At 39.4% G+C, this 25,988-nt stretch overlaps 2 protein-coding genes across 3 annotated transcripts in view; both read right to left on the bottom strand.

The window, feature by feature from the left end:
* The window catches only part of LOC149183571 (bacterial hemolysin-like protein), a 398,103-nt gene that overhangs the window by 235,286 nt on the left and 136,829 nt on the right, over positions 1-25,988 (bottom strand). For both annotated transcript variants that reach the window (XM_089418766.1, XM_089418767.1), the window contains exons 4-5: positions 12,677-12,779; positions 12,370-12,526 (exon numbers count right to left, since the gene is read on the bottom strand). In XM_089418766.1, coding sequence (XP_089274892.1) covers positions 12,370-12,526; positions 12,677-12,779 — 260 coding nt within the window. The remainder of the gene's footprint in view (positions 1-12,369; positions 12,527-12,676; positions 12,780-25,988) is intronic.
* Positions 23,773-25,445, bottom strand: LOC149183572 (uncharacterized). Its single transcript, XM_089418765.1, has 2 exons — positions 24,092-25,445; positions 23,773-23,968 (listed from the first exon to the last, which is right to left on the bottom strand). The coding sequence occupies exon 1, from the start codon at positions 25,388-25,390 to the stop codon at positions 24,344-24,346; it is 1,047 nt and encodes a 348-aa protein (XP_089274891.1). The 5' UTR covers positions 25,391-25,445; the 3' UTR covers positions 23,773-23,968; positions 24,092-24,343.

Below are 25,988 nucleotides of genomic sequence, written 5' to 3'. Positions count from 1 at the left end.
TAGATACCAAGTTTGTGACCTTCCGTGGAAGAGATGGAAGGTATTTCACCTCTTGGAAATTGAAGCTCCATGAGCCTACTTTGATCATATGTTGTCTTCCATCTATATTATAATGCTATGTGTTTGGAAACATGAATGAAAATCTTTAAAATTATGTTCATAATATTTAAAATTATGTTTTTTTATAAAAAAAAAAAAAATATTTAATGTATTTTTTACAACGACCGAGTCATTGAAATCGACTAGGCCGAGTCATTACCGATTCGGAGTCGGAGTCGGAGTCGATCCTCGGCCGAGTCGGAGTCCTGGTCGGAGTCGTAAAACACTGGTATAGATGAGGTATTTGTTCAAGCTATGCATCTAGAAGCTAGAGGAAAGAATGGAAACCCAGAAGTTGGGGGATCATCCCAACCCACTGCAAGCAAGAATAAGGAGAAAAGAAAACAGAAATGGAAAGCAAGGAAGGCCAATACTGCATAGAAAAGCAAGTCTTCATGCACTCACTGTAAGAAGGATGGGCATGATGATGAGCATTATTGAATTCTGCATCCGGAAGCGAGACCTAAGAAATTCGAGGGCAAGAAGAAGAAGATTGTTGCAGCTATTCAGAAAGATTTGGGGTCGAACTCAAGAGATGAAAAAACCATTGCAACCACAAGTATAAAAGGTAAGAATTCTAAAGCATCTACTAATAATTCTGCACAATCTACTATTGATGAAGAAAATGAGAGAAAAAGGCATGAGCTTTTCCATATTCAAGTTATTTCCAAACATCAAAAGATTGATACTTTGTTTGATAGTGGCTCACAAGTAAATTTAATTTCTGAAGCAATTGTAAAGAAGTTGGGATTACTGACTACACCTCACAAGAAACCATACCCATTAGGATGGTTAAGTGATAAAGCACAACTACAAGTGACTAGACAATGCAAACTCAAGTTTTCTATTGGGTCAGCGTTTGTAGATGAGGTTGAGTTAGACATAATTCCTGTGGATATATGTGGAATTGTTTTAGGAAGCCCTTACTTGTATGACAGAAAAGCTATTTTCTATAGAGCTAAGAACAAGTATCTACTCGTTAAAGATGGAATCAAATACTTTGTAAGAGCTCATAAGCTCAAGAATAATTACACTCTCATAAACTCAGGGCAGATGAAACGAATGATAAATTCATGCAAACAATTTTTACTGGTGGTTGTAAAGGAAAAGAAACCTGATAAAACCAATGTATTTGAGGGCTGTGATGCTAAACAGCAAGCTGATTTAGAAAAAATTGTTTCAAAGTATGATATCTTGATTCAAGAACCTAAAGGTCTACCACCCAAAAAGGAAATAGTGCATGAAATTAATTTGCAGCAAGATGCTCCATTGCCTAACATTGGAATGTACAAGTTGTCTGCTTTAGAGAATGCATACACCAAGAAGCAGGTGCAGGAGTTGCTCGAGAAGGGGTTCATCAGACCTAGCACATCACCATGTGGATCTCCAATCGTTTTGGTGAGAAAGAAAGATGGCTCATGGAGAATGTGCATTGATTACCGAGCACTGAATAAGATAACAATCAAAAATTGTTATTCCCTTCCTCGCATAGATGATCTATTAGATCAATTGAAAGAAGCTGTGTATTTTTCCAAGTTAGACTTGCATAGTGGATATCATCAGGTCAGAGTTGCAGAACAAGATGCATGGAAGACTGCTTTCAAAACAAAGCAGGGATTGTATGAGTGGTTGGTTATGCCTTTTGGCTTAACTAATGCTCCTGCTACTTTTATGAGAATAATGAATGATGTACTCAGACCTTTTCTTGATGATTTTGTTATTGTATATCTGAATGACATTCTGATATTTAGAAAAACATGGGAAGAACATTTAAAGCATGTTAAGCAGAGACTAGATGTTTTGAAAAGAGAAAAACTTTGTGTTAAACTCTCAAAATGTGAATTTGGCAAAACATCTTTGAATTATTTGGGACATATAGTAGGGGGTGGTGAATTGAAGATAGATCTCTCTAAGGTGGCAGTGATTGTAAACTGGCCTAAACCCAAATCTGCTACAGAAGTTAGGAGCTTCTTAGGAGCAGCACATAATTGGAGAAAGTTCATTTCTAACTTTTCCTTAATTGCAGCTCCCTTACATGCTTTAACAAGATTGAACAAGGTGTTTCAGTGGGGAGGAAAACAACAAAAAGCCTTCGACACCTTGAAAGAAAAGATTAGTACAGCAGCAGTGCTAGCACTACTAGATCTTCAAAGACCGTTTGAGAACCAAATGGATGCCAGTGACTATGCCATGGAAGCAGTGTTGATACAGCAAGGTAAACCCATCTGTTATCATTCTGAGACATTTAATTCTGCAGTAGTTAACTATCCCACATATGATAAAGAATTGTATGCATTAGTACAGAGTGTGAAAAAGTGGAAACATTACTTAATGGGCAAAGAGACAGTAATACATACTGATCATCAACCACTTCAATATCTACACTCCCAAACTAAGTTGCAGCAATCAAGACACTATAGATGGATGGGTTTTCTACAACAGTTTCATTTAGTCATCAAATATAAAAAGGGCATACACAATAAAGTTGCAGATATGTTATCTAGACCCATTATAAATGCATCTACTATACTTAAGCATAATTTTGTGTTACATGAGAGCTACATTGAACAATATGCTCAAGATATAGACTTTAAAGATGTATATGCAACTTTAAGTCAAGGAAAACGAGTAGAAGAATTGGATTATCATATTAAGGACCGACTCTTATATCATTGTGGGAAGCTATGCATTCCACAAACTGAAAGAGTAAAGATAATTCGAGAAGCACACACTTCTCTAATATCAGGTCACTTTGGGGTAAGTAAAACAGTTGCACAGCTGCAAAGGTTTTGTTATTGGCCAAAAATGAACGAGACAGTTTCTAGATATGTAAGAGGGTGTACTATGTGTGCTAAAAGCAAGCCCAGCAATAGAAAACTAGGCTTGTAGGAAAGGTCATGATTATCCGTATGTTGTTGTGGATAGGTTCAGCAAAATGTGTATTTTGATACCTTGTAATAAACAGATTACAGTTGAACAAACTGCAAAACTGTTCTTTCAACATGTATGGATTCATTTTGGATTACCCACTTCCATTATATCTGATCGAGACACTCGATTTGTGGTAAAGTTTTGGTCAAGTCTGTGGGAACTGATGGACATCAAACTGAAGAAAAGCACAGCTTTCCATCCACAAACCAATGGCCAAACAGAAGTAGTCAACAGGACAGTGATCCAGTTACTCAGGGGATATTGCAGCAAGCATCCTAAGCTTTGGGATGAACATTTGTGTTATGTGCAGCATGCTTACAACCGAGCCAAACATTCTTCCACACAGAGATCTCCTTTTGAGACCTGTTTTGGTTTCACACCAAGGTCTCCCTTGGATTTTGTCTTTGGTAAGGACACAACAGTTGAGGGACACAGCGATGTGGACAGGGAAACTAGGTTCATCGAACAAATCCAAGAGATCCACCAAGCAGTACAGGAATAGCTGGAAAAGAGCCAGGCCAAATACAAGGCAAGGCATGACAAGCATCGGATGGAGCATAGTTTCCAAGTTGGTGATCAAGTCTGGCTGTATATCAGCAAGGACAAGATGCAAGGTGAAGGTAAAAAGCTAAAGCCTATCAGGTATGGACCTTTCAAGATACTTGAGAAAATTGGTGAGAATACTTTTCGCCTTGATCTACTAGCTTACATGCACATCTACTCAGTCGTAAATGCAGATAGCTTGAAATTGTTTGAACCTTCACAAATTGAGGATCCCGAAGAGCAGAGTCAGTTGCCTTCTATTGATGACCTACTACCTGAATATCTTAATGAATTGCAGGAAGACACAATTCTGGACAGGAAGGTGAGAACGACGCGCAGGGGAGATGTTGAGTACCTCAGAATTGGGCTCAGGGGTTCAAAGCCAAGCAGTGCAAAATGGATAGAGATTGGACAGGTGAGAAAGTTGTATCCTCACTTAGTCGATGCTTGAAAACCAACTTTTGGTGGTCCAAAAGCTTTTTCAGTGGGAAGGCCATGATCCGAATTGGATCCTTGAAAATTATCATAGTTTCTATGACTATTTCAAACTATGTCAAACTCCAAAATCTTGTGAATAACGAGCTATCAGGAAGGACCTCTGGACTGTGGCAGTTGTAACCAGCACGGAACAACGAGGACCCTCGGTCAGTGGTGCAAACTAGCAAATAGGGAGACCAGATCAGAAAACAGAGGTCATTTTTGATGCGTGAATCGTGCATCGCAGGATAAAAACTTCAGAGAAGGAAAAGCCCCGGCACCTGGACATGTGAAAAACAGGGAAAACCGTGCAGAAATACCCAAACTGTCAGAAGGCAGGTCCCGCACTCAAAACCGGTGGAATATCGGAGGCATTTTGGGCGGTAAGCGGGTTTAGCAGAGGACCAAGCGATGCCATTCACTGAATGACGCGTGTCCGGTGGATGAGAGAGAAAACCGCTCGCATCGCAGGGTAACAGTTGAACAACTCACCTGTGCGATAAAAGCGATGACCGTAGGATCTGGAGGCCCCAGATCAACGGCAGAGGTTACACCCGATGGAGGACTAGATTTGACAGAAGAATAGGCTGAGGCATATGAAATTTGGGGTCCGACGTGACCGATGAGCTGGCGGATGAATCATTTCACGGAATAACCGAAATAACGACCGTTCGAGGAAAAGCTGGCGCCCAGTTCGTAAGGAGACAAGTGGCCACCTCTCTGTGAAACGTTACACAGTGGCGATGACACAGAAGCAAGGAATTCCAGCAGACAGAGGCAGGCGATCTGAAGAGCCAGAAGAGGAAGTGAATAGTCAAGGGACAGATTGGCTTTAAGCCACGAACAGACAGAGAACAGAGAAGAGACAGAGGAGACAGAATAGAGAGTGAAGCAAGAAGCAGAGAACAGAGAAGTCGAGCTGACCGACAGAGCTAAGGCAGCATCAAGCAGACAGAACTGAGAAAGCTTGAGAGGTTCAAGCAATCCTTGTGAGGATATCTGTCGGGAACTGAGTACCAAATTGGACTCATCCCATTAAGACCAATTGAGGTCGAGACTTGGTAAGGGGGAGTCTGTGTACTCTAGTGGCTTGGGGAATCCAAGTACCACCCTACTAAGCATCATCTGTTACAGGAGACTCAAATTGAGCTCCTCATTGTAAAAACTCTGCTTAAAGACACAATAAAAAAGGCCACCACTGAAAGCTGGACCAGGAGACGTAGCCCAGGAGGATTGGGTGAACTCCTTATTAAATTGTTGTGTTTTTGCATTTGCTTGTTGTGTTTCTCTTACTGTTTTCCAATGCCTGTGTATTTCGCAATCTTATCGATCCGTTGCTTAAAATAACATAGGCACACCAGTGCATGAGTCTATAATACCTACATTAATTAACTGAGATCATACATAAGTGATTTTCAGATCAGTAGTACAGGATGCAGCAGTGCAGAGGATGTAGGGCTGGGAGGCCTAGCATCAGCACAGGTACCGATGTCGTATAATCAGAGTGATGCTCAGTGTGGAGTATTACTAGAGCACAGTACTCGCTAAGAGGGAGTGTTGATTTGGGGTGGCATCAGATGTGCTCTAGCCATGAAAATTGGTGGAGAGGCTAAAGCACATGAGATCTCCAAGACCCATAAATGGTTTGGACAGATTATACCGGGTTTGGGAGATATTAAAATAATTAATATTTTTAACGGAGTTCCTAAGTCTAAACTTTGGAAAATTAAAATATTAATGGGTATTAATATAAAACTGGGTTAGAAGGTTCCAAAAGTCATGGATCAAGCCAAAATTAATCTTAGCCGTTGATTAGAGATTTAAACTCGGTCGTTGAAGGACCAACGAGAAAAGTATAAGAGAAGGCTTGAGAGTCAGTTGGAAGACACACCAGAGTGATCAGTGATTCGATTTGCTAGAGCAGGGTTGCTAAGCAAAGTTGAATCAGTGATTAGCAGCGAGGAGCAGTGAGTACTAGACAGAGAGGCGGAGATAGTGCCGAGAGACCAACGCAGAGGCAAAGAGTGAGAAGCAGCAGCCAAAGCGGGCCACGCAAAGCCCAGCAGAGACAGCATAGAGGCTAGAGGGCCTGCGTCATCCACGCAGAATGCAGCAGGAGTGATGCAAAGGGTCCCAAAGGCTGTGTAGTGCCTCAGAGTGCTGACGCAAAGGATTCTGAGGCTGACACAGAGCAGCAAGAGGCTAACGCAGTGCTTCAAAGTTGTTGGAGAGGGTTTCGTTGAACAGGTTTTCTGAATACCCGTTACCCAATAGAGAGGTATTACTGCTAGTTGTTTTCTCTGTCGAGTGAGCCAGTTTGGCACCCAGTTGTACTCAAGAAAATATTGCATAATAATAAACCCTCGTAATAGTTGCACCGGTTTTCCCACATTGGGTTTTTCCGATGACATTTGTCTAAAAATAACAGTGTCACTTGTGTGTTTGTTTTCTTTCAATTGTTGATATGTAGATGTTGCGACTGTATTGTGTTTATTTCTGTATTTAAATGTTTTAAATAACTTGTTTGAATTCAAACAAGTAGAAGAAATAAACCAGCATAATACAAATTAATTTTCTAACGGATAGACTTAGAAAATTCAACAATATCCACCTTCCAGATCCTCCACATCCCTAGTCTCCCTCTGCAAAAACCCTAGCTTATCAACAATTTTCTTTCTACCCATTGATCACTACCTCACATCTATTCTACCAATCGATTGTTGTCTGTGGTTGCCTATTGCAACTAGGCATTGTGGTTGCCTTGTCACATTGTCACCTCTATGTAGCCCCAGACCTCTACCGTCAATGTTTCTGTCTGTGCCTACTCTCAGCCCAACCACCTTCCACATTTGCCCATGTGTTAGATCAACCTAAAACCTATCTCCTTTGAGCAATAGTCGTTATTCACTAAGTCTCGGCCACTCCCAATGCATGACTCGTGCAACATACATCTCCACACTCCTAACAACTGTTGGGCTTGACCTCTTCCTCCGCAGGCTCTGTGTATTGTCAAACTGTCATCTTACACAAGCTTATGCACTTCGTCCCATTGTCAGACCTCCCTGCATCATCGTGTCACCTCCAAGCTACCACCATCAAACCTTTGCTGGTAGCTTGTCCATAGTGTGTTGCAACCTTTTGATTGTTAGCATTATTCAACTAGGTGCAATTGGCCTATCAACGACTTCAACTGGCCACCCACTCAGCTACCAACCCTTTTCTTTATTTTTTATTTTTACTTTAACTCAATGTTGAACAAACAATATCCTTACCACCGTACAATGTACATCCTTCATACAGCCTAAAAATATTGCACCTCATACAATCGTGGCTAAATATGGCCTTGGAAATTACTCTATGAACCTGCCTTCCTGCATGATTCAAAGATCAGTTTCAAAGTTTCTAGCTCTAATACCATATTAAATTTTCCTACGAACCTAGCACCCGACTATTCATTGGCCTAGCAAATTACAGATCTACTACATAAATGCATTACTAGATTCTTACTTAATTAGTACAAGCAAACTTACACATAACCAATCTTAATCACAATGAGACAAATAGATTTTGCGCAACCAATAGTTTTTAATTAGAATTATGAACTTGCTTGGACTCTTGTCCTAGGATAATGGCCCAACTAAGAAAAATCACAAATACAACATGATTTGGATCTAATCCAATAGATCATGCACTAAATTAAGATAATAAATTATATTATTTATAGATATTATACTATCTACAAATATGGGCATTCTTATGTCCTAGGTTGCCATGCAAGCATCATGAGATGGACCTATTAGAACACATGATTTAAAGGAACATTTACTACTTAAAGCTCTATAAAGGTGATTGCTTCTTGTAAATTCCCCATTTTCCCTTTATCCTAGTGCACCTATTTATGCCCCACATGGACCATCTTCTCATGTATGCTCACTTCTTTGGCCATAGCCATCATTCTTCATGGTCGTTTCACAATTCATGCTGCATTTTCACTCCCCATGGCAATGTACCACATCCTCCAAGGCAAAGAGAAGGTTTGTTGTAGCCTCCAAGTCAAGCCAAGCCATCTAGAGTTGAAGCACTCAAAACACCTCCTAAATTTGAAGCATGTGATCATCATTAAAGGGGGCCAACTTCACTTAGGGTGGTTGTGAGGGATTAAAGGAGCAACGTGGCACATATGTTGAGCAAGTAAGATGTCAAAGCAAGTCAAAGATATTGCATTGGACCAAGAACAACTCAAAGCAAGCGAAATGGAGCCTTGAAGCACACATCGAGTTATGGACCAAAAGAAGAGATGTTGTGAGTGAAGTTTTCTAGGAAATGATGTGAGGAAATTTACACATGTCCAATGTTTCAGGTGGACTCACCACCCATCATCAGGGACAGAAGCAAATTGTTGGACTCACCACCCATCACCAAGGAATGAAGCAAATTGTCGGGATCCCAACAATTTGCTCCATTCCCTAATGATGGGTGGTGAGTCCACCTGAAACATTGGACAAGTCTAAATCTCCTCACAGCATTTCCCAGAAAACTTCACTCGCAAAGAAGAGATGTTGTCTACCTTCCCTAACTGTTGGAGGACATCCAAGTCAAATAGAGGAATGTTGAGCCATTTCAAGAGGTCATTGAGCCTTCCAAGCTTTCCTACTTTTTGTTCAAGTCAAATCAATCCAATACCCAAGGAAGCGTTGTACTCTAAGGCCAAATCAGCCCTCCTTAATTGTAAATCAAAGCTCTTGATGTGATGTCACACCTCTTTTCAGGGTTTTAAGCAATATAAATTTGTAATTTTACCTAGTCACCAATCATTTTGTGGATGACAAGTCACCCTTTTTTCTAGGAGCAAAAGGAGGATAGATGTTGAGAGGCTCATCTATAAATAGAGAGCTCTCCCTCCCTTGTGAATTGTTGAGATCATTTGCCAAAATGTAATTATTTTCATAAAGCTTTAGTGCTAACATTAGAGTCTCTTTGTCTTAGTTGTTCTAAATCATTTTCAAAGAGAAATTTGTGATTAATTCAAGACTACTACAAGGCTAGCAAGTTTGATCCATTTAAGGGGAAACTTTGTCACTTGGAGAGGGACATCTACAATTTTTCCTTTCACTTCTCTCTTGTTGGTATGAGGTAAGTATTGGATCTCCGAGTTGGGTTATACCTAAGGTTCCTCAACAAGGGTTTCATTTTATTTCATGTCATTATTGAACTTATGGTTTAAGGATATCCCCTTGAGAGGGATCTCTCTAGTAGGGGGCTTGGTTTCATATCGTGTTTTCATTAGACAAAGAGGTAATTTAACTTCTAGGGTTCTACCATTTTGCCCTAATCCACAAGCATTCGACAACCAACTTAAGAAGGGAATCTATCTTGACCATAATATCACTACTGGAGATAAGACATTCAAACCCTAATCCAACAACCAACCATTTTTTTCCAAAATTCTTGCAATTGTCTTTTATTTATTTGTATTATTCAAAAAACCTTAAAAACAAAAAATATAAAATATAAAAATCTAACCATCAAAATATAAAAAATAATCCATGGAATATCTTTCATTTATTGTTCATGAAAAAGTTTATGGATTACATTCTTGAATTTAAGTGTTTTTTTTTTTTTTTAAACATGTCATATTGAAGATTTAAAGGGCCAAGTAAAACAGCCTTCGTGTCTATTGCTTTAAAGATTATCTAAAATCAATTTGAGGATTTTGAAGGTGTCTTCACAAGCCTTATTATTTACAACAATATCTTCAAAGATTGGTGAGGCTCCTTGCCAAGAGTATCGTGAAAGGTTGTCTCTAACATCTTTAAAGCCCCAGTTATATTTATGAAGTATTTTCATTGCGTATATTTAATATTTGGAAGTATTTAAAGCTGTCCTAAGTGCGGCAAAAAGTTTTATCTTGATTAGGGCATTATCATTTTAACTCCTTGGAGATTGAACCCCTAATTCATGCAACTTTGGATCAAATTGTTGTGATTTATTATTTGTATTCATTGTTATTTCAGTCCCCTAGAAAGGATCCATCACTGTAAGTGTGTTTCCACACTCTTGGGTTGCTTCAAAAACACTCCAAATATGTTTCTTTCTGCATTTTCTATATTATTTTGCAAATTTTGAAGTGTAGAACAGCAGCAATCTTGTCCCACTTAGATCACAAATCAAGCGGTAATCAAAAATAAAAACTCTTTCTCTCACTCTCAAGCTTTCAAGGTAACCTTTTGTTGAGTATTTTGAGTGAGTTTTGCTTGCGGATTTGTAATTTCTACAAAGGAATATTAATTATATTATATATCAGCCAGCAGCAATCTTGTCCCACTTAGATCACAAATCAAGCGGTAATCAAAAATAAAAACTCTTTCTCTCACTCTCAAGCTTTCAAGGTAACCTTTTGTTGAGTATTTTGAGTGAGTTTTGCTTGCTGATTTGTATTTTCTACAAAGGAATATTAATTATATTATATATCAGCCTAACATTTACTTCATTTTTAACTCCTAACCTTCATCATTTTGAGCATTTATAGGCACTGGTCTTCGAACATCATTGTGAAGTGTGTGTAAATTGGGACACCCCACATGGCATTCTAGGCGTTGGCATGAATTGAGAGGAGAGTGTTGAGGTAACAATGAGTGCATCTCCTATGTGCTTTACCATTTAGCACCTTGACCAAACCTTGCCAAGGCTGCTAATTCAAGCGCTAACAGGACACATCACAATTCAGTGGGGATTCCTTTGTTGGTTGGTTTCACTGATTATAATTGGATTGACAACACTAATGATTGAAAGTCTACTGCAGGTTGTCTTCAATCTTGGTTCAGAACCTGTTGCCTGAGCTTCTGAGAAGCAACATGCCCTTGCTCTTTCTTCTGTGAAAGTAGAGTATTCAACAATAGGTAGTGCAAGTCAAGAAGCCTTTTCACTTCAACAAATCCATTTAGAGTTTGGAATATGGATACTACGATCAACATCCAACCACACTCTGCGGTGATAATCAAAAAATCATTTAGCCAGCCAAAGGTCTAGTTCAACATAAGTGCAACAAACACATTGAGCTACACATGCACTTCATCAAAAAGTTTCTTCAGGATTGCATTCTCGAAGTGTTCTATTATCCTACAAATGATAAAGTTGCTGAAATTTTCAGTGTCTCTTACAAAAGCAAAGCTTTCCAAGCTTCAATCTAAGTTAGGAATTTGAAAAGTTGTCCTTGAGAGCAGATAGGCTATACTATAATGTCTCCTTCCTTTTCCTATTGTGTTACCTTTGTAAATCCTTCAATCCTGTTCCAAGTTTTGCTTCAGGTGGGATGTAAAGACACTTACGAATTAGTTAAGATCAACTTGGTCTACTGTGTTTTTAGGTAAATTGTGTTTCTTTAGTGTGCATTTGCAATTATCTAATATGGCGGTCATGAGTATATTCTAGACATAAAGTGACCTGATGATTCATCTTCTCCTTCATTCTAATGACTATTGCATTGTGGCTTAACACCCAATTTGTCCATGATCTTTATTTAAAAGAGCATGGGGGGTTATTTGCTAATCATCAATTGTGAGAATCTCATATTTAAATTATTTTCCTTTTAAATAAATCCATTGCCTCAAGTGGTCATGTTGGTTAGGGCCATGCCATTGTTTTTTTAGGTAAATTGTGTTTCTTTAGTGTGCATTTGTAATTATCTAATATGGCGGTCATGAGTATATTCTAGACATAAAGTGATCTGATGATTCATCTTCTCCTTCATTCTAATGACTATTGCATTGTGGCTTAGCACCCAATTTGTCCATGATCTTTATTTAAAAGAGCATGAGGGGTTATTTGCTAATCATCAATTGTGAGAATCTCATATTTAAATTATTTTCCTTTTAAATGAATCCATTGCCTCAAGTGGTCGTGTTGGTTAGGGCCATGCCATTGTTTTCCTATTTGAGGGTCGTAACCACATAATACACTGGGGTATTGATATTTGATTTGTTTATGTGAACAGTTCTTTAATGTGTTTGACCTGCAAGCATGTACCACGTTTATCAAACATTTTCAAGGTATGAAATCTCTGCATTCCAGAACATATATTCTAAAACCCTTAATCACAAGAACTATAAAATTATTCAAAAGGAAACAATGTAATTACACAAGCATCATTCTGGGATCACAAATCTCATATGCTTGTCATGCATGTGTCATTTTTTATCCAAATTAAAAGAAAGCAAGAAAGTTAGATGATTAACATAAAAGGTACCTGCAAATTTTCCCTCACTAAGCAAAACAATATAAAAACATTATGTTTTTCCCCTAAAACAATGACTCATTTACCTGTCCATAGCCAACATCAACACCATAAACAAAGGATGCACCATACTGAAGTAAGCAATCTGTGAATCCACCAGTGGAAAGACCAGAGTCTAGTGCCACTTTTCCAGCAACATCAATATTTAATTTTTCAAGTGCTGCCTCCAACTTATATCCTGCTCTGTAAATGGTCACCTTGTTATGACATAAACAAATGGAAAATGGAACACAGTATAGTGGTGTATGTCGTGTAATGAGTACAAGCTACTAACAAAAGGAAGGAAAATGTACTGTAAATCTGCAAAGGCAGGGCTGTGATGACGATTATCACCTACATACATATTTTGGGGTTTCAGCAGTAATCTCAACAACTGCCTTGTCTTTAACAGCCATCCCCGCCTTACTTGCTACTCGTCCATCTACCAGCACTTTACCTGCAAAAGAGAGATTCTCAATAAAACCATAGAAATTGCAATCACGTAGTCTGGAGATGCAAAATATGAAATAGAAATAACCTTTAAAAACAAATCACGCCAGTTATCAGAAAAAAGGAGTAAATCTACTGCACGTGCACACACACACACACACAAAAATTGGATTTAGCTCAGGTGATTTAACAAAGAAAGTTCATAAACTTACGCTCTGATACCAATGTTACGAACAAAGTTCATAAGCGCAACAGAATACTCAAAAGATCTCAAATATATAAATATCCATGATAGGACAATACTATATTATAAATAGTATTATAAATATCCATGATAGGACAATACTATATTATATAAGAATTGTACAGAAGATAATAGATATATTTTACAAATGAGGGTCTTCTTATATACCTGGGCAGGTGCCCCTTCATGAATGGTCATGTCCCTAGTGACATGCCTCTTCAATAACTAATTATTGTTTAATTTTTATTAATATTATTTATGTAATTTATATTATTTTTATATATTTTTATTCATAACATTGCCTTTCTCTTCAAAAAGCATATTGTTAATAAGATGTGTCATCTATTTCTTTCATCTTGTAATCTATTAGTATCTTCTGGAGTTCTTTGAATTGTCATCTTCAATGATACAAGATGATAGGATCCTTTGAGTGATAAATAAAATTGTCAAACTAAGAAAGGATCTGACCATCCTAAATCAATCTTTTGTGGAACTTTGCAATTACTTGATAGCTGGGATAAATTGTTATTGTTAGACTAGATTGTGCTGACATCATTATGCTTTGGAACATAAGTTTGTTGTTTCTGTTCTAAGTGATTCTGATACGGAAACTGATTGAAATGTTTGCCCTTGTGATTCGAATGCAGATAAGGAATTCTCATGACCTGATTTCCCCTTAACTTGTTTGGGTTGATTTCTTGATTTACTTGAAGTATTTGATTTCCTTTAGGTACATAAGTCACTTGGTTAATCGTTGGATCTTTATTCGAAATCTCCGTCGTTTGAACTGCAACATCTCAATATGGTTTTACTTCCACTGGTTTGTCATCATCTTGAGTTGTGGTATTGAATAGATCAATATTTATTCTTTTTTCTTCAACTTGGTTTGTTACTTCGATGATTCTTTCATGATAAGTTCTTCTACTTTGGTTTTCATTGATTCCTTATCATTTTTAAGTTTCTTAATTTGAGTGAGTAATTTTTTGTTGTTGTCCTTAAGGCAAGTAACTTCTTTATTTTTGTTTGAGATAATCTTTTCAACTTCCTTTTGCATATTTTGCATTGCCTTTTGGTTTTCCTGAAGAATTACTTTTGTAATATCTTTTACATTTTCTGGTGTAACTAAATTTGGCTTCAACATAACACCCTGTAGCGTTATTTACTTCTTTTCGTAGGAAAATGTCAAAAACTTCTCCTTTTGTATTTAGGATGAAGGATCCTAGAGTTTCCATCCAAGGTGAACCCAAAATAATGTCACCTTGAACATTCCATAGGGATTGAACAGAAAATTGTGATATAAATGTATAATCCCCAATGCTTAATTGCAGTGTTACTTGGGAGCGGGAGCGGGAGCGGGGAGCGGGAGCGGAAGCGGGAGCGGGAGCGACCATTTTCAGAAGCTCCCGGTTTGGGAGCGAATCCCGGAGCGATTTTTTAAAAATATATATATTTTTTTATATTTTTTAATTTTTGATACATATATGTCAACAAAAACATGTAGAATGATGAAATAGACATAAAAAACATAAAAAAACATAAATTGATCATTGAACCATATCACATCAATCATCTAGAAATTATAATCGTCATCAACCTTAGTAAAATAATAAATTAAAATAACATTCAATTCAATAACATTTATCATCATTGATCACCAAAGTAACAAGTTGTACTTGTAAGCCAAGTTTAACCATTACAAGAAGTAATATCGAAGATATTTCTAAGTCCTAACTTCTAACTGTTAACATGATATGAAATGTTAAAAATTTATAAAATGAAACATGAATAATGAGATGAAATGAAACAACTTTAGTCTTTCACAAAGCATCATATTCATAATTCACAATCATTACCAATGAGTTATAATTGCCAAGGCCCAACTTCAAACTTCAAATTTTCATTGTCACAGTGATATAATGTTTACAAAAAATATCATAATGTCATAATGATATGAAAGAGTCAAGAGTCAAGAGTCAAGGACTCAAAACTCAACACTGAACAGTTATGAAAACTAAAGTGACAAGTCTAATAGAAACTAAAAAAGACAAGTAAAGTGTAAATCTACAAGTGGCCCTTGCCACGAGAGTCTCCAGGAGTATAAGTAGGTCTTGGCGGTCTTCTAGGAGTCTCCCTCCCAGACCGACGACCAGAACTCGAGCCTCCACGCGAGGGTGTCGATGGAGGTGGCGACAGCAATGGAACAAGACTCGGGCCCCGAGAACTGCTACTGGATGGTGGAGGTGGAGGTGGCATGGCTGCTGCAGCTGCTTCAGCTTCATCCCGTACAAGCTCATCTTCTAGTTCTTCCATATGTACAATGCCATCCTCTAAATTGTCGTCCTCAGGGTGACTGTCCCAAATTTTATATGTGGGATCTTCATTGGCCCGATCACAGTAATGGCTCAACAACCTCAAATTGTAGTGCACATAAACCAAGCTTTCTGCTCGGTTTTCGTTGAGCCTGTTTCTTTTCACATTATGTATATAACTGTAGGTGCTCCAACACCTCTCTGCAGAAGAAGAATTTACAACCTGTGCAAGAACTTTCAATGCCAATTTTCGCAAAAGTCCGTCGCCGCCATATGTTTCCCACCATGTGAGAGAATCAAATTTATCTTTGTCGTCCATTGCATGGAAGTTACCATACAAACCACTGCCAGTGAAGTATCTGCCTATTTCAAGGCGCACAGCTGCACATTCCTCCCTGTCAGGCACCAACTTTTCTAATGCATCCAGATATCCTTTAGTTACCTCTCGATCTAAATGGGGTTTGGTCCTAACACCACCCCCTGCTGCAGGTTTGCCCAACCAAGAATCTGAGTAGTATTTTGGCGTAAGGATATACGCCAAGCAATGTAGTGGAAGGTTAAGCTTTTTCCACCGTTCACACACACAATCGTGAATCAGATTGTACAAGTCGGGATCTCTGTTATTAACAATGTCTTTTATTTCCCCCAACATGGTATCCATTTGCTCATACACCTCGCCAATCACCGGTTTGTCTGTATCTGCAAACCGAATCATGTTATAAATTGGCTTGGTGAAATCCAATACCTGTCTCACAGCTGTCCAAAACTGCCCATCAAGAGCGGCCTCCTCCACCGTATCAAAACCTGCAATGTCAGTTACATTTGTAGCCCTTTCCTTTAACACCTGCCAATTTGGACTTGATACCATGCTAGCTAAACCCTCTCTTACCTTCAAAAGGCGCCTGAAGGTGAGGTAATAGCTACCAAATCTAGTCCTCGCAATCTTCAGCAACTCCAATCTCGAGTGACTGCGGAAAAGGCCATGGGTATTGCTATGATTTGTAATAAATTTTATCATTTTTTTTCCTCTCTTGTACAAATCCCCAATCCATTGGTATTGTTCATTTTTGTTTTTGACAATATCATGCAACAGAAGGTTCAATGTGTGAACCAAACATCCAGACCAAAATATGTTCGGGTATCTATCCTCAATAATTGCTCCCGCTGCCTTACAATTAGGAGCATTATCAGTGATGACTTGGATGACATTGTATGGGCCAATACGCTCAATTGTTTCAAGCAATGCTTCTGCAATGTTGATAGCGGTCTTGAACTTGTCTGAGTAATCATGTGCAGCTAGAAAAATGGGACCACTTCGGGACACAGCAAGAACACTTATCAATGGCTTGCCTTTTACATTTGTCCATCCATCAGATACAATGGACACCCCATTGTCAGTCCAAGAACTTGTCATTTTATTCAAAGAATGTGATATTTTTGCTTTTTCATGATCAAGGCCAACTGTTCTTGCCTTGTCATACCCAGGGCTCTTGTATCCTTTAGGGGCATCATTTATGGCAGAAACCATTTCGTGCCAATAAGGTGAGCGTAGAACATTGAATGGTATCCCATTTGCATAGAGGAACCTGTAAATTTTTGAATCCACATCATTCCTACACCCCTCATCAAGGAAATCTGATATGCTTCTACGGCGTAAAGATGATGACCCTGAGCCTCCATGTCCATATCCACTGCCTTGGGAGGATGCTGAAGGAGTTCTTTGTGAGCTTGGTTCAAAGAAACCCCTTGATCTTTTTGCTTTGTATTGGGCGTCCTCCTCTTCCTTTATGTATTTGGCTCTATCAACTGTTGACACCCCGTTGCAAGTTCTGATTCCTATTTGTTTCTCTCCATCCCATGCCCTTTTCCCGCAAAGGTGTCTTCTCAAACGGGTGTATGAGCCTGTGAAATCAGTGTTGCAATGGGGGCAATGAAATTTAGTGGTTCCACCCCCTCTCCCTGTTTCAGGCCTCTGAACATATTTCCACAATGGAGTTTGGTCTTGTTTAGTTTTTTCACCCTCATGTTCACCCTCCACATCCTCCTCACTGGGGTTTTCACCTATTTGACTTCCTCCGGCTTCTTCATCCACCTCTTCAGGGTCAGGCCCCCTCCGTTTCCTACTCTCCACCACCATAATAACCAGAAAGGGGACCAGGAAGAGGAAAATGCCAATAAAAATGCTCAGGTCCATCGTGTTTGATGTTTGTAGGGTTTGAGTCTTGAATCTGCAAATTAATTTAGTTTATTGGGATTAATTCATTTAATTTATTAATTTAATTTAAATTAATGATCTTTAAACTCAAACAGGTAAATGAAACTAACCAAATTAACTACCTAACCAGCTAAACTAACTAAATGATTAAGTTACATACCTCTGCAAGCTTGCTCCTCGCTCCTTGGCACTTGCTCCTCGCTCCTCAGCTCTGGCTCCTTGCTCCTCAGCTCTTGCTCCAGCTCTCAATCTCTTGCTCAAGCTCTCAATCACTTGCTCAACAAAGTTGTAATGACAAGTTTTTGGCCCATTGGGCTTATAAAACAAAAAAAATTAGCTAAATTTTTTTAATTTTTCGGGTCCGGCGGAATTTTTTTCCGCCGAACCGCTCCCGGCCGGTTAAAAATCGCTCCCGGAGCGTTTTTTAATGCCCGGGAGCGATTAGGGAGCGATCGCTCCCCTATCGCTCCCGGGCATTAAAAAACGCTCCGGGAGCTCGGGAGCGATCGCTCCCTGAAACGCTCCCTATCAGAGCAGGGAGCGTAAATTTTTTTAAGGGAGCGCGCTCCCGAAAATCGCTCCCGTCCGGGAGCGATTTTGGGAGCGCGCTCCCGACCCGCTCCCGAGCCGCTCCCGCCCGGAGCGCGCTTCGGGAGCGGGTTCGAAGGGGGGGGGGGCGCTCCCCCGCAACACTGCTTAATTGTAAATTAGATATTTCATATTGTTTGTTGTCCAAGAAGTCTAAGTTTTCGATTATGTTTGATTCAAGGATTACCAATTGGTTTGCAATTCTTGGGTTTATATAATTTTTATTTTCGGCGAGAGAGATTGCAATAGTAGCATCTTTTCCTGCTAAAGTTGCCTTAATTCCAAATAGCATTGAAGCATAGTCAAATGAAGCTCCTGGAAATCTTCCTTCTTTCATTTCTAACTTAGACTCTATTCCTTTTTTGTCAGTGATGATTCCATTTTGTTTTGTCGCGACGAGCTTAGGGTTTGAAAGATGATTCCTTCTCTTTTCTTTTCCTTTTTTTTCTTTTTTTTTAAATAATCTTCAAAATATTTAAAATAATTTGTCTTATAACCCTTCTCTTCTTTAAAAGGAGCCTTGAATACTATTCATAATTTTACTTTTTTTAACTTCTTAATTATTTCACACACACACATATAGTAAGTTGTCAAAGGAAGCTGAGATGATCAATGAAAGAACTAAGATGAGGTTTGTATGCATCTATGTTTTCAGTTAAATTCATGTCATCATTTGTACCAATGAGCATGGAAAATTGCTCTAGTAGCATGGTCAAGAATAGGGTAGATCTCTTTCATTGAAGATATGCATGAAGACATGGTTCTCACACTAAGAAAAGTCAACATGAGAAATATCCTCATATGAGGTATGAGGTGGTTGACAAGAGAACCTATAAAGAGGCATATGGGAAAAGAGATCAGGAATAAAAGACAACATGGACACGAGGAATCAATATTTGACAAATTTGTTGAGACATTTCCTGGAAGAAGGCACGAGCATACTGACAAAGGAAGAAAAGGACAAAGGACCCTTGACACCTGGAAAGGCCTTGGAGATATGAACATGCAGGATGCTAATGATTCAAGCCAACAAAATATCATGATAAGAAGCCATCTCGTAAGGTACTATTTGATTTAATGTTATGCTTTAATTTCTTGTATAATATCTAGATAGGTTCATGCAGGGCTATTGGAACAAGAGTTGTAAATGCAAGTACAACTAGCATTGTGGTAAGATGGAAATTCCTGAAAGAGTTCCATATATGTATCAAGAATGCCACTTTCCATGGAGAAAGGAATGACATGACAAACTAAGAAGGAAATTAATTGATGGTTGATGCCCTACAAGGAGGAAATTTGACTAACTTTCATGACATCAAGGAAAGAAATTTATCAAGCCGCTGAAGGACCCACAAGAAGATGTTGCTGATGAAAAAGGAGAGTGCCTAGTTGAAGAGGGAGCTTTGACAAGTCCCTAATTAAGAGGGAACTTGGGCATGTACCTGGTCAGAGGGAGCTTGGGTACATTCCTTTATAGGAATGGATATATCTTCCCTAATTGAGAGGGAGAGATAGACATAACAATTTTGTCTTCACTTGAGAATAAAGAATGGAGGACTGGGTAATCATCTGGTATTTGAGCACGTTGAGGATGTGTAGGGCATCCAAGAAAAGAGTAGGCAAGAGGACCGATACTCTTTGAGGGTTGGGAACCCAAGATAAGAATAGTCCTAGAAGGTCATACTCAGTGAACACCCGAGTGGGTATATACCTTGACAGACAATGATGAAGGTGTCTATAGTCATTGGTCTCGCCAACATTGTGCTTTGATCTAATGAAGAGATAGAGTTGTCAGTCAAGGCCTTGCTGTGGAAACAATGTTGGTTACTATGATGCTAGAACAGAGAGATTGCCAATGGATTTCTCTTATGTGAATTCTTCAGATTGAAAATGTCCAAACACCTTGTAAAATGATTTATGAATACCTCCCTAGTTAAGAGGGAGTGTTGAAGAAAGTGTAACTAGGTTCGGTCTTCATAAATGTAATTTCGATCTTTGTACTTGTAAAAAAAAAATATTTATTATTTTTGTCATTATCAAGAATGGGTTTCTTGCCCATTTGATAGGTCAAGCACGTGTTTAAGTGCTTCTAGGAAATTCAAAGGATCAATGTAATTGTTGAAGACCCATGTGGGCATGTTACACTATGTAAATCTATGTATTAGAGTCAAAGAAATATGTCAAAAGAGATCCTCCAAAGCAAAGACAAGTCTCCTCTTCAAGTCGGCTCAAAGAAATGAATTTTTGGTGCACTTAAGGACATGTCGGCCTCACTAGCTCAAGTCGGCCCAAATAGGAGGGACAAACTCCTATATATAGGGTAGTTCGACCTCACCAATAGACCATCAAGCTATCTCTGAAATCAGCGAGGAAGAAAGTCAAGAAGGAGGTGTGAAGAAGAGAAAAAGGTTGCTTCTAGGCCAGCGAAGAAGAGAAGAAAGAAATCCAAATTTTTGGGACTGTTTTAGGGCTCTTTTCTGTCACACGTGCGAAGGAGAAAGGGCTCATTTTGCTGCCACATCAGATCTGCAATTGTAGTCATAAGAAGTAGCTCGGTTGGGCTAGAAGAGATCACCAATCAAAGTCTCCTCATCAAGCGAAGAAGGGGACACCTAAAGCGAAGGAAAGAAGCAAGTAAAAAGGTCAATTCCAAGCCCTAGATCAGCCACACGTGCGAAGAAATCAGATCTGCAGTAGTGTTAAGAGGGTTAGCCTCTAACTCAGAAATATATCGGAAGAAGAGCCTCCCTCTCCAGTCTAAGTATCAAGGAGAAGGAAGATTGCCCAGCCATGTAGAGAAGGAAAGGAAGGCACCAAAGAAGAGGCCTCTAAGGAGATCTAGGGTTTCTGCAGTTGCCGGAAAAAGAGCAAAGGAAAGTGCCATCTGTTGCCAAAAGAAGTGCGCAGGAAGAGATCAAGGTGCAGTGCAGAAGAAGGCTTTGATTGAAGAACATAAGGGAAGAGAGATTGTGTCTTGTGCTTGAAGGATCTACTGGTCAAGGGTCTAGGGTTTGGCATTTGTCAATTGAAGCTTCAATAAGAGAAATTTGCAAAAGGGTTTTCCTCTCTAGGAGATAGAGGTTTTGCCCTGGCTGAGAGCCAACATCTTGTGTTCTTGTTTCTCTTGTTTTGGTAACTATTTGATGAAGTAAGAGAACACATTCTAATAATAATAAGAGAAGATTCTACTAATAAGAAAAAGTAAAAAGTACCTCACAAATAGTTATCATCGTCAGAAGAATCTCATCATACCTAGATGCCCTAGATTCTTCAACACTAAGAACTATGATGCAGGAAACATTGGCAGAGGGGGCGTTTCAGAGGGGGAAACGAAACGAAACGGGTTTCCCCGTACCGTACGGCCTGGAAACGTGTTTCCGGCCGTACGGTCACGTTTCCCGAAACGGAAACATGGCCGTACAGCCGGAAACGCGTTTCCAGGCCGTACGGGCCCCGTTTCCCCCAAAAAAATACTTGTTTTTTAAATTTTTTTTTTTTAATTGGTTTTTAAATTTTTTTAGGGTTTCTAGGTTATTCTAGAAACCTAAACTAAAGTTATAAAAGAGCAGCTTCTATCATTCTCTCATCACACTATTCAGCAAGTCGTTTCTCTTGGAGATTGGCAGTTGTTTCAGCTAGGGTGTTTTGAGTAGTGAGCAAAGTAGATTTCAGCAGCAGGAGAAAGAGATTTCAGCAACAAGAGAAAGAGATTTCAGCTGGAGATTTCAGTAGCAGCAGATTTGGGTCAGCTACAGCCATATTTCTCTTCTCTTTTCTGCCATTTCAGGGTAGTTTCAGCCACAGATAATTAATTTGGGTAAGCCACATTCATTTTTTTAGTTTTTTCTTACTATTTCTTCAATTTTTCTAGGGTTTAGGCAGCCAAAAATATGAAAAACGTTTTTTATTGATAGATCTGTTTTTTAAATTTATTTTTGCAGCAGATTTGGCTCAGCTACAACCATATTTCTCCTCTTTTCTGGCATTTTAGGGTAGATTCAGCCACAGAAAATTAATTTGGGTAAGCCATATTCATTTCTTAGTTTTTTTCTTACTATTTCTTTAATTTTTCTAGGGTTTATACAGCCAAAAATATGAAAAACGTTTTTATTATTTACGGATTTGTTTTTTTAATTTATTTTTGCAGCAATGGCTTCCAGCCAATCTGCAGCAGCAACTTCAAGCCCTAGGGCCAACCCAAGGGCTGAATATTATCCTCTTTGGAGGCATGTGACGAAGCTTCAAAGATGTGGAGGTGGTGGCTCATGGGAATGGCGATGCAATCTTTGCAATAATACGTACAAGGGCTCCTACCCAAGAGTGAAGGCGCATCTATTGCATGGAGGAGGACATGGGATTGCAGGTTGCACAAAAACATCAGATCCGTTGGTAAGGAGGGCATATCAAAGAGAGCAAGATGAGGCGGATGGTACTAAGAGAAGGCATGATGACCTTACTCAAGCTCCATCTAACATTGAGCCAAGGATTGTAGTTGAAGCAAGAAAGAGGAGAGCTGGTCACACTCAAGAACATGAACAACCAGCACCCAAAAATACCAGAGGCCCAGCATCCCATTCAGTTCAGGATAGCAGAATTGCTAGATTGGTGAATGTGCAAGCAAGAGAAGAAGCTGATTCCAGAGTGGCCAGGTGCATTTATGCATGTGGTATCCCATTCAATGTTGTTCGCTCTCCTTACTGGAAAGATATGATAAGGGCAGTTAACAAAGCTCCTCAAGGGTACAAGGGGCCCAACTATGAGAAAGTCAGAACCCAGCTTCTCAAAAATGAGAAGGAACTTGTGGAGGACGTTTTAGCTCCAATTCGTTCTTCCTGGACTAGCTCTAGGGTTACCATAGTCTCAGATGGTTGGACAGATATTAGGCGCAGACCATTGATAAATATCATTGCCACTTCCCCCAAAGGAGCAATGTTTATCAAGGCAGAAGACCAATGTTGCACAAAGCGCGATCGGGATTTAATCGGCGCCGGGAAAAAAGCGGAAAAAATCGACAAAAGCGGGAAAAAAGCGGAAAAAAGCGGGAAAAAAGCGTTTGGCACAAAAATATTCATTTTTTTTCATTTTTTTTCAATTTTTTTAATATCTAAACCATCTACAACATAAAATAAATACATTGACACATAAATATGATAAAAAAACTAATATATAAGATGTTTAATATCATTTCTAGCGCTAAAATCACACATAACATTGAATCATGTCCTGAATAGTAAGTCCTGAGTCCCAAGTCCAACTCAGCCTCAAAATATCAACAAAAAATATGATAATGTATCTCATCATGTCATAATGTCATATACAATAAAATGAAAGTCTAATCCTATTGATTTCCTCTGCCCCTCTTGCGAGAAAATGGCACAGCTTTCTCTTTCCCTCTAGATGTAGAAGCTGGTGCCTGTGCTGGTGGAAATGGCAGTGGAGTCTGACATGCTCTAGAAGCTGAAGAACTAGTAGTAGCAGCTACAGGAGGCTTAGGTGGACGGAGACCACGTACTCTACTGGTGGTAGTGGTAGCCCGGGTAGCCCGGGTAGGCGGTGTCACCTCCTCCTCCTGCTCCTCCAACTCCTCCTCCTCCTGCTCCTGCTCCTCCTCCTGCTCCTCCTCCTCCTCCCCCTCCTCCTCCCCCTCATCCTGCACTAACCAATCCTCAGTGGGATCCATGAGAGGCCTCTCGGTCTCAACCCTCCATTCAGCAGTGGTGTCAATCCCATCCAATGAGATGGCTTCCGTATCAGGTGTCTTACTCTTCTCTAGTTGTCTCACCCACAATCGAAGATTGTAGTAGACATAGACCATGTCATTAAGTCTATGGGACTCCAACCTGTACAAAGTTCATGAAATAATAATTAATAATTAATATTATAAAAAAAATATTGTTTAAAACTTTAATGAATTCAAAAATTTATTTGGAAATTTGCAATATTTTAAATGTTTAAGTGTTAACCTATTGCGCTTCTTGTTGTGTATTTTTTCAAATACACTCCAATTGCGCTCACATCCCGAGGAGCTGCATGTTTGGCTGAGGATGCGTACGGCAAGATTTTGCAAAAGGGGTACTCTGCCACCATACATCTTCCACCATGCGTCTACAACAAAATTACAAATAAAATTTTAAATAAACATAAGAGAAAAATGGAATTTGAAGAAACAATGAAATTTGAAAGTTGAAACAAAGTTACAAAGTACATACTACAAACTAAAAAATACCTGGCATTTTAATCGTCCTATCAATGACAGCCATCTCAAAGCCAAATGTGCCACCTGACAACTTATATTGCTCAATTTGTCTAGAGATCTCCATACGTTCTTCTGGAGATCTCACCATCTTCTGGACACAGGTTAATAATCCTTCCACGACCTCAACATCAAAATTAAACCCACATGCATAAGAAAATGCAGGGTTCAGGAAAAGCCCAGCAGCATGAATGGGACGATGGAGTGTGTTGTTCCATCGCTCATCAATGACTTCCCATAGAAGGAGTTGTCTCTGAAACCCATCATCTCCCTTATCATCATAGTAGGACCGAATGGCTTCTTTGGCCCTGTCCATGGCTTCATACAAATAGCCCATTGCGGGCTTCTCACCATCAACCAACCGAAGAACCTTTACCAAAGGTTCTGTAACAGCGCACACCTCCTGCACTCCCGCCCAGAAGTCTTCCTGGTATGAAACTAGTCTGCAGACGGCCTCTCCTTCTGGTTTGCGGCTCATTGACGAAGCACGCCACTCCTCTGAAAGAAACATTCTCTTCAAATCCCACATAGAATTCAAGAGGGATTGAAGAGATATGAAACTCGTCGCAAACCGTGTAATGGCGGGGCGCACCAACTCTTTGTTGTTGGTGCATTTTCTCATCAAGCTAAGCATAGATGTGTGATTGTAAATAAATTTTGTGATGCTTTTTGATGAGTCAACAACCTCTTTGACAAAGGGAATTTTCCCTATGTCCTCTAACATCAAATCAATACAATGGGCAGCACAAGGTGTCCAAAATAAAGCAGGATGCCTGTCCATAAGCATTCTACCAGCAGCAACATAATTTGCAGCATTGTCCGTTATGACTTGGACAACATTTTCTGCACCCACCTCCAAAATAAACACATCCAGCAAATCACATAAAGTTCTTGCATCTTTGATTTGATGAGTTGCATCAACAGATTTGATAAACATAGTCCCCTTGGGACAACTAACCAAGAAGTTTATAAGGGTTCTCCCCTTTTGGTCAGTCCAACCATCTGACATAACAGTGCATCCTGTTTGTGCCCATGATGCCCTAAAATCCTCCAATCTTTGGGTGCAGTCACGCTTTTCATCTTGAAGAAACCGACCTCTGAAATCATGAAGAGAAGGGATTTTGTACCCCGGGCCAACACTGGCAATAGCATCAACAGTAGGTTGGAAAAATGGATTACTCCTTACAATGCTGAAAGGAATATCACTCCAGAGGAGAAATTTTGTCATCAACTTGTCAGCTTGTTCTTTTTCAGTTCTTTTTAGCATTGAACCAATAGTTGGTTGTGAACCAGGTGTGGTTCGAGGAACAAAATATGATGATGCAGCTACCGGATTGACTGACGCTGCAGTAGAACCAGTGCCACTTGGCCCACTTCCTTCAACTGACCTTTTTAGTTGCCTTTTGAGTTCTTCTTTGGCATCTCTAGTGTGCTCTAATTCTCCCAATGCTCTCATGGCTTTTTGGATAATTTCAGCATTTGTATTTAGACAGGGCCCCACATCATGTCCAGGGATTTGTGCAAGGTGGAACTTCAACCTGTACACCCCCCCGAATATTTCCTTTCCACACAACTTGCAATACAAGTTTTGTCTATCATTCGGAGTT

The sequence above is a fragment of the Pinus tabuliformis genome, chromosome 3_2 (genome assembly GCF_031772625.1).
Source record: "Pinus tabuliformis cultivar Carrire ecotype Pingquan chromosome 3_2, CPIR1, whole genome shotgun sequence".
Lineage (NCBI taxonomy): Eukaryota > Viridiplantae > Streptophyta > Pinopsida > Pinales > Pinaceae > Pinus > Pinus tabuliformis.
This window is presented reverse-complemented; position numbering and strand designations above follow the sequence as displayed.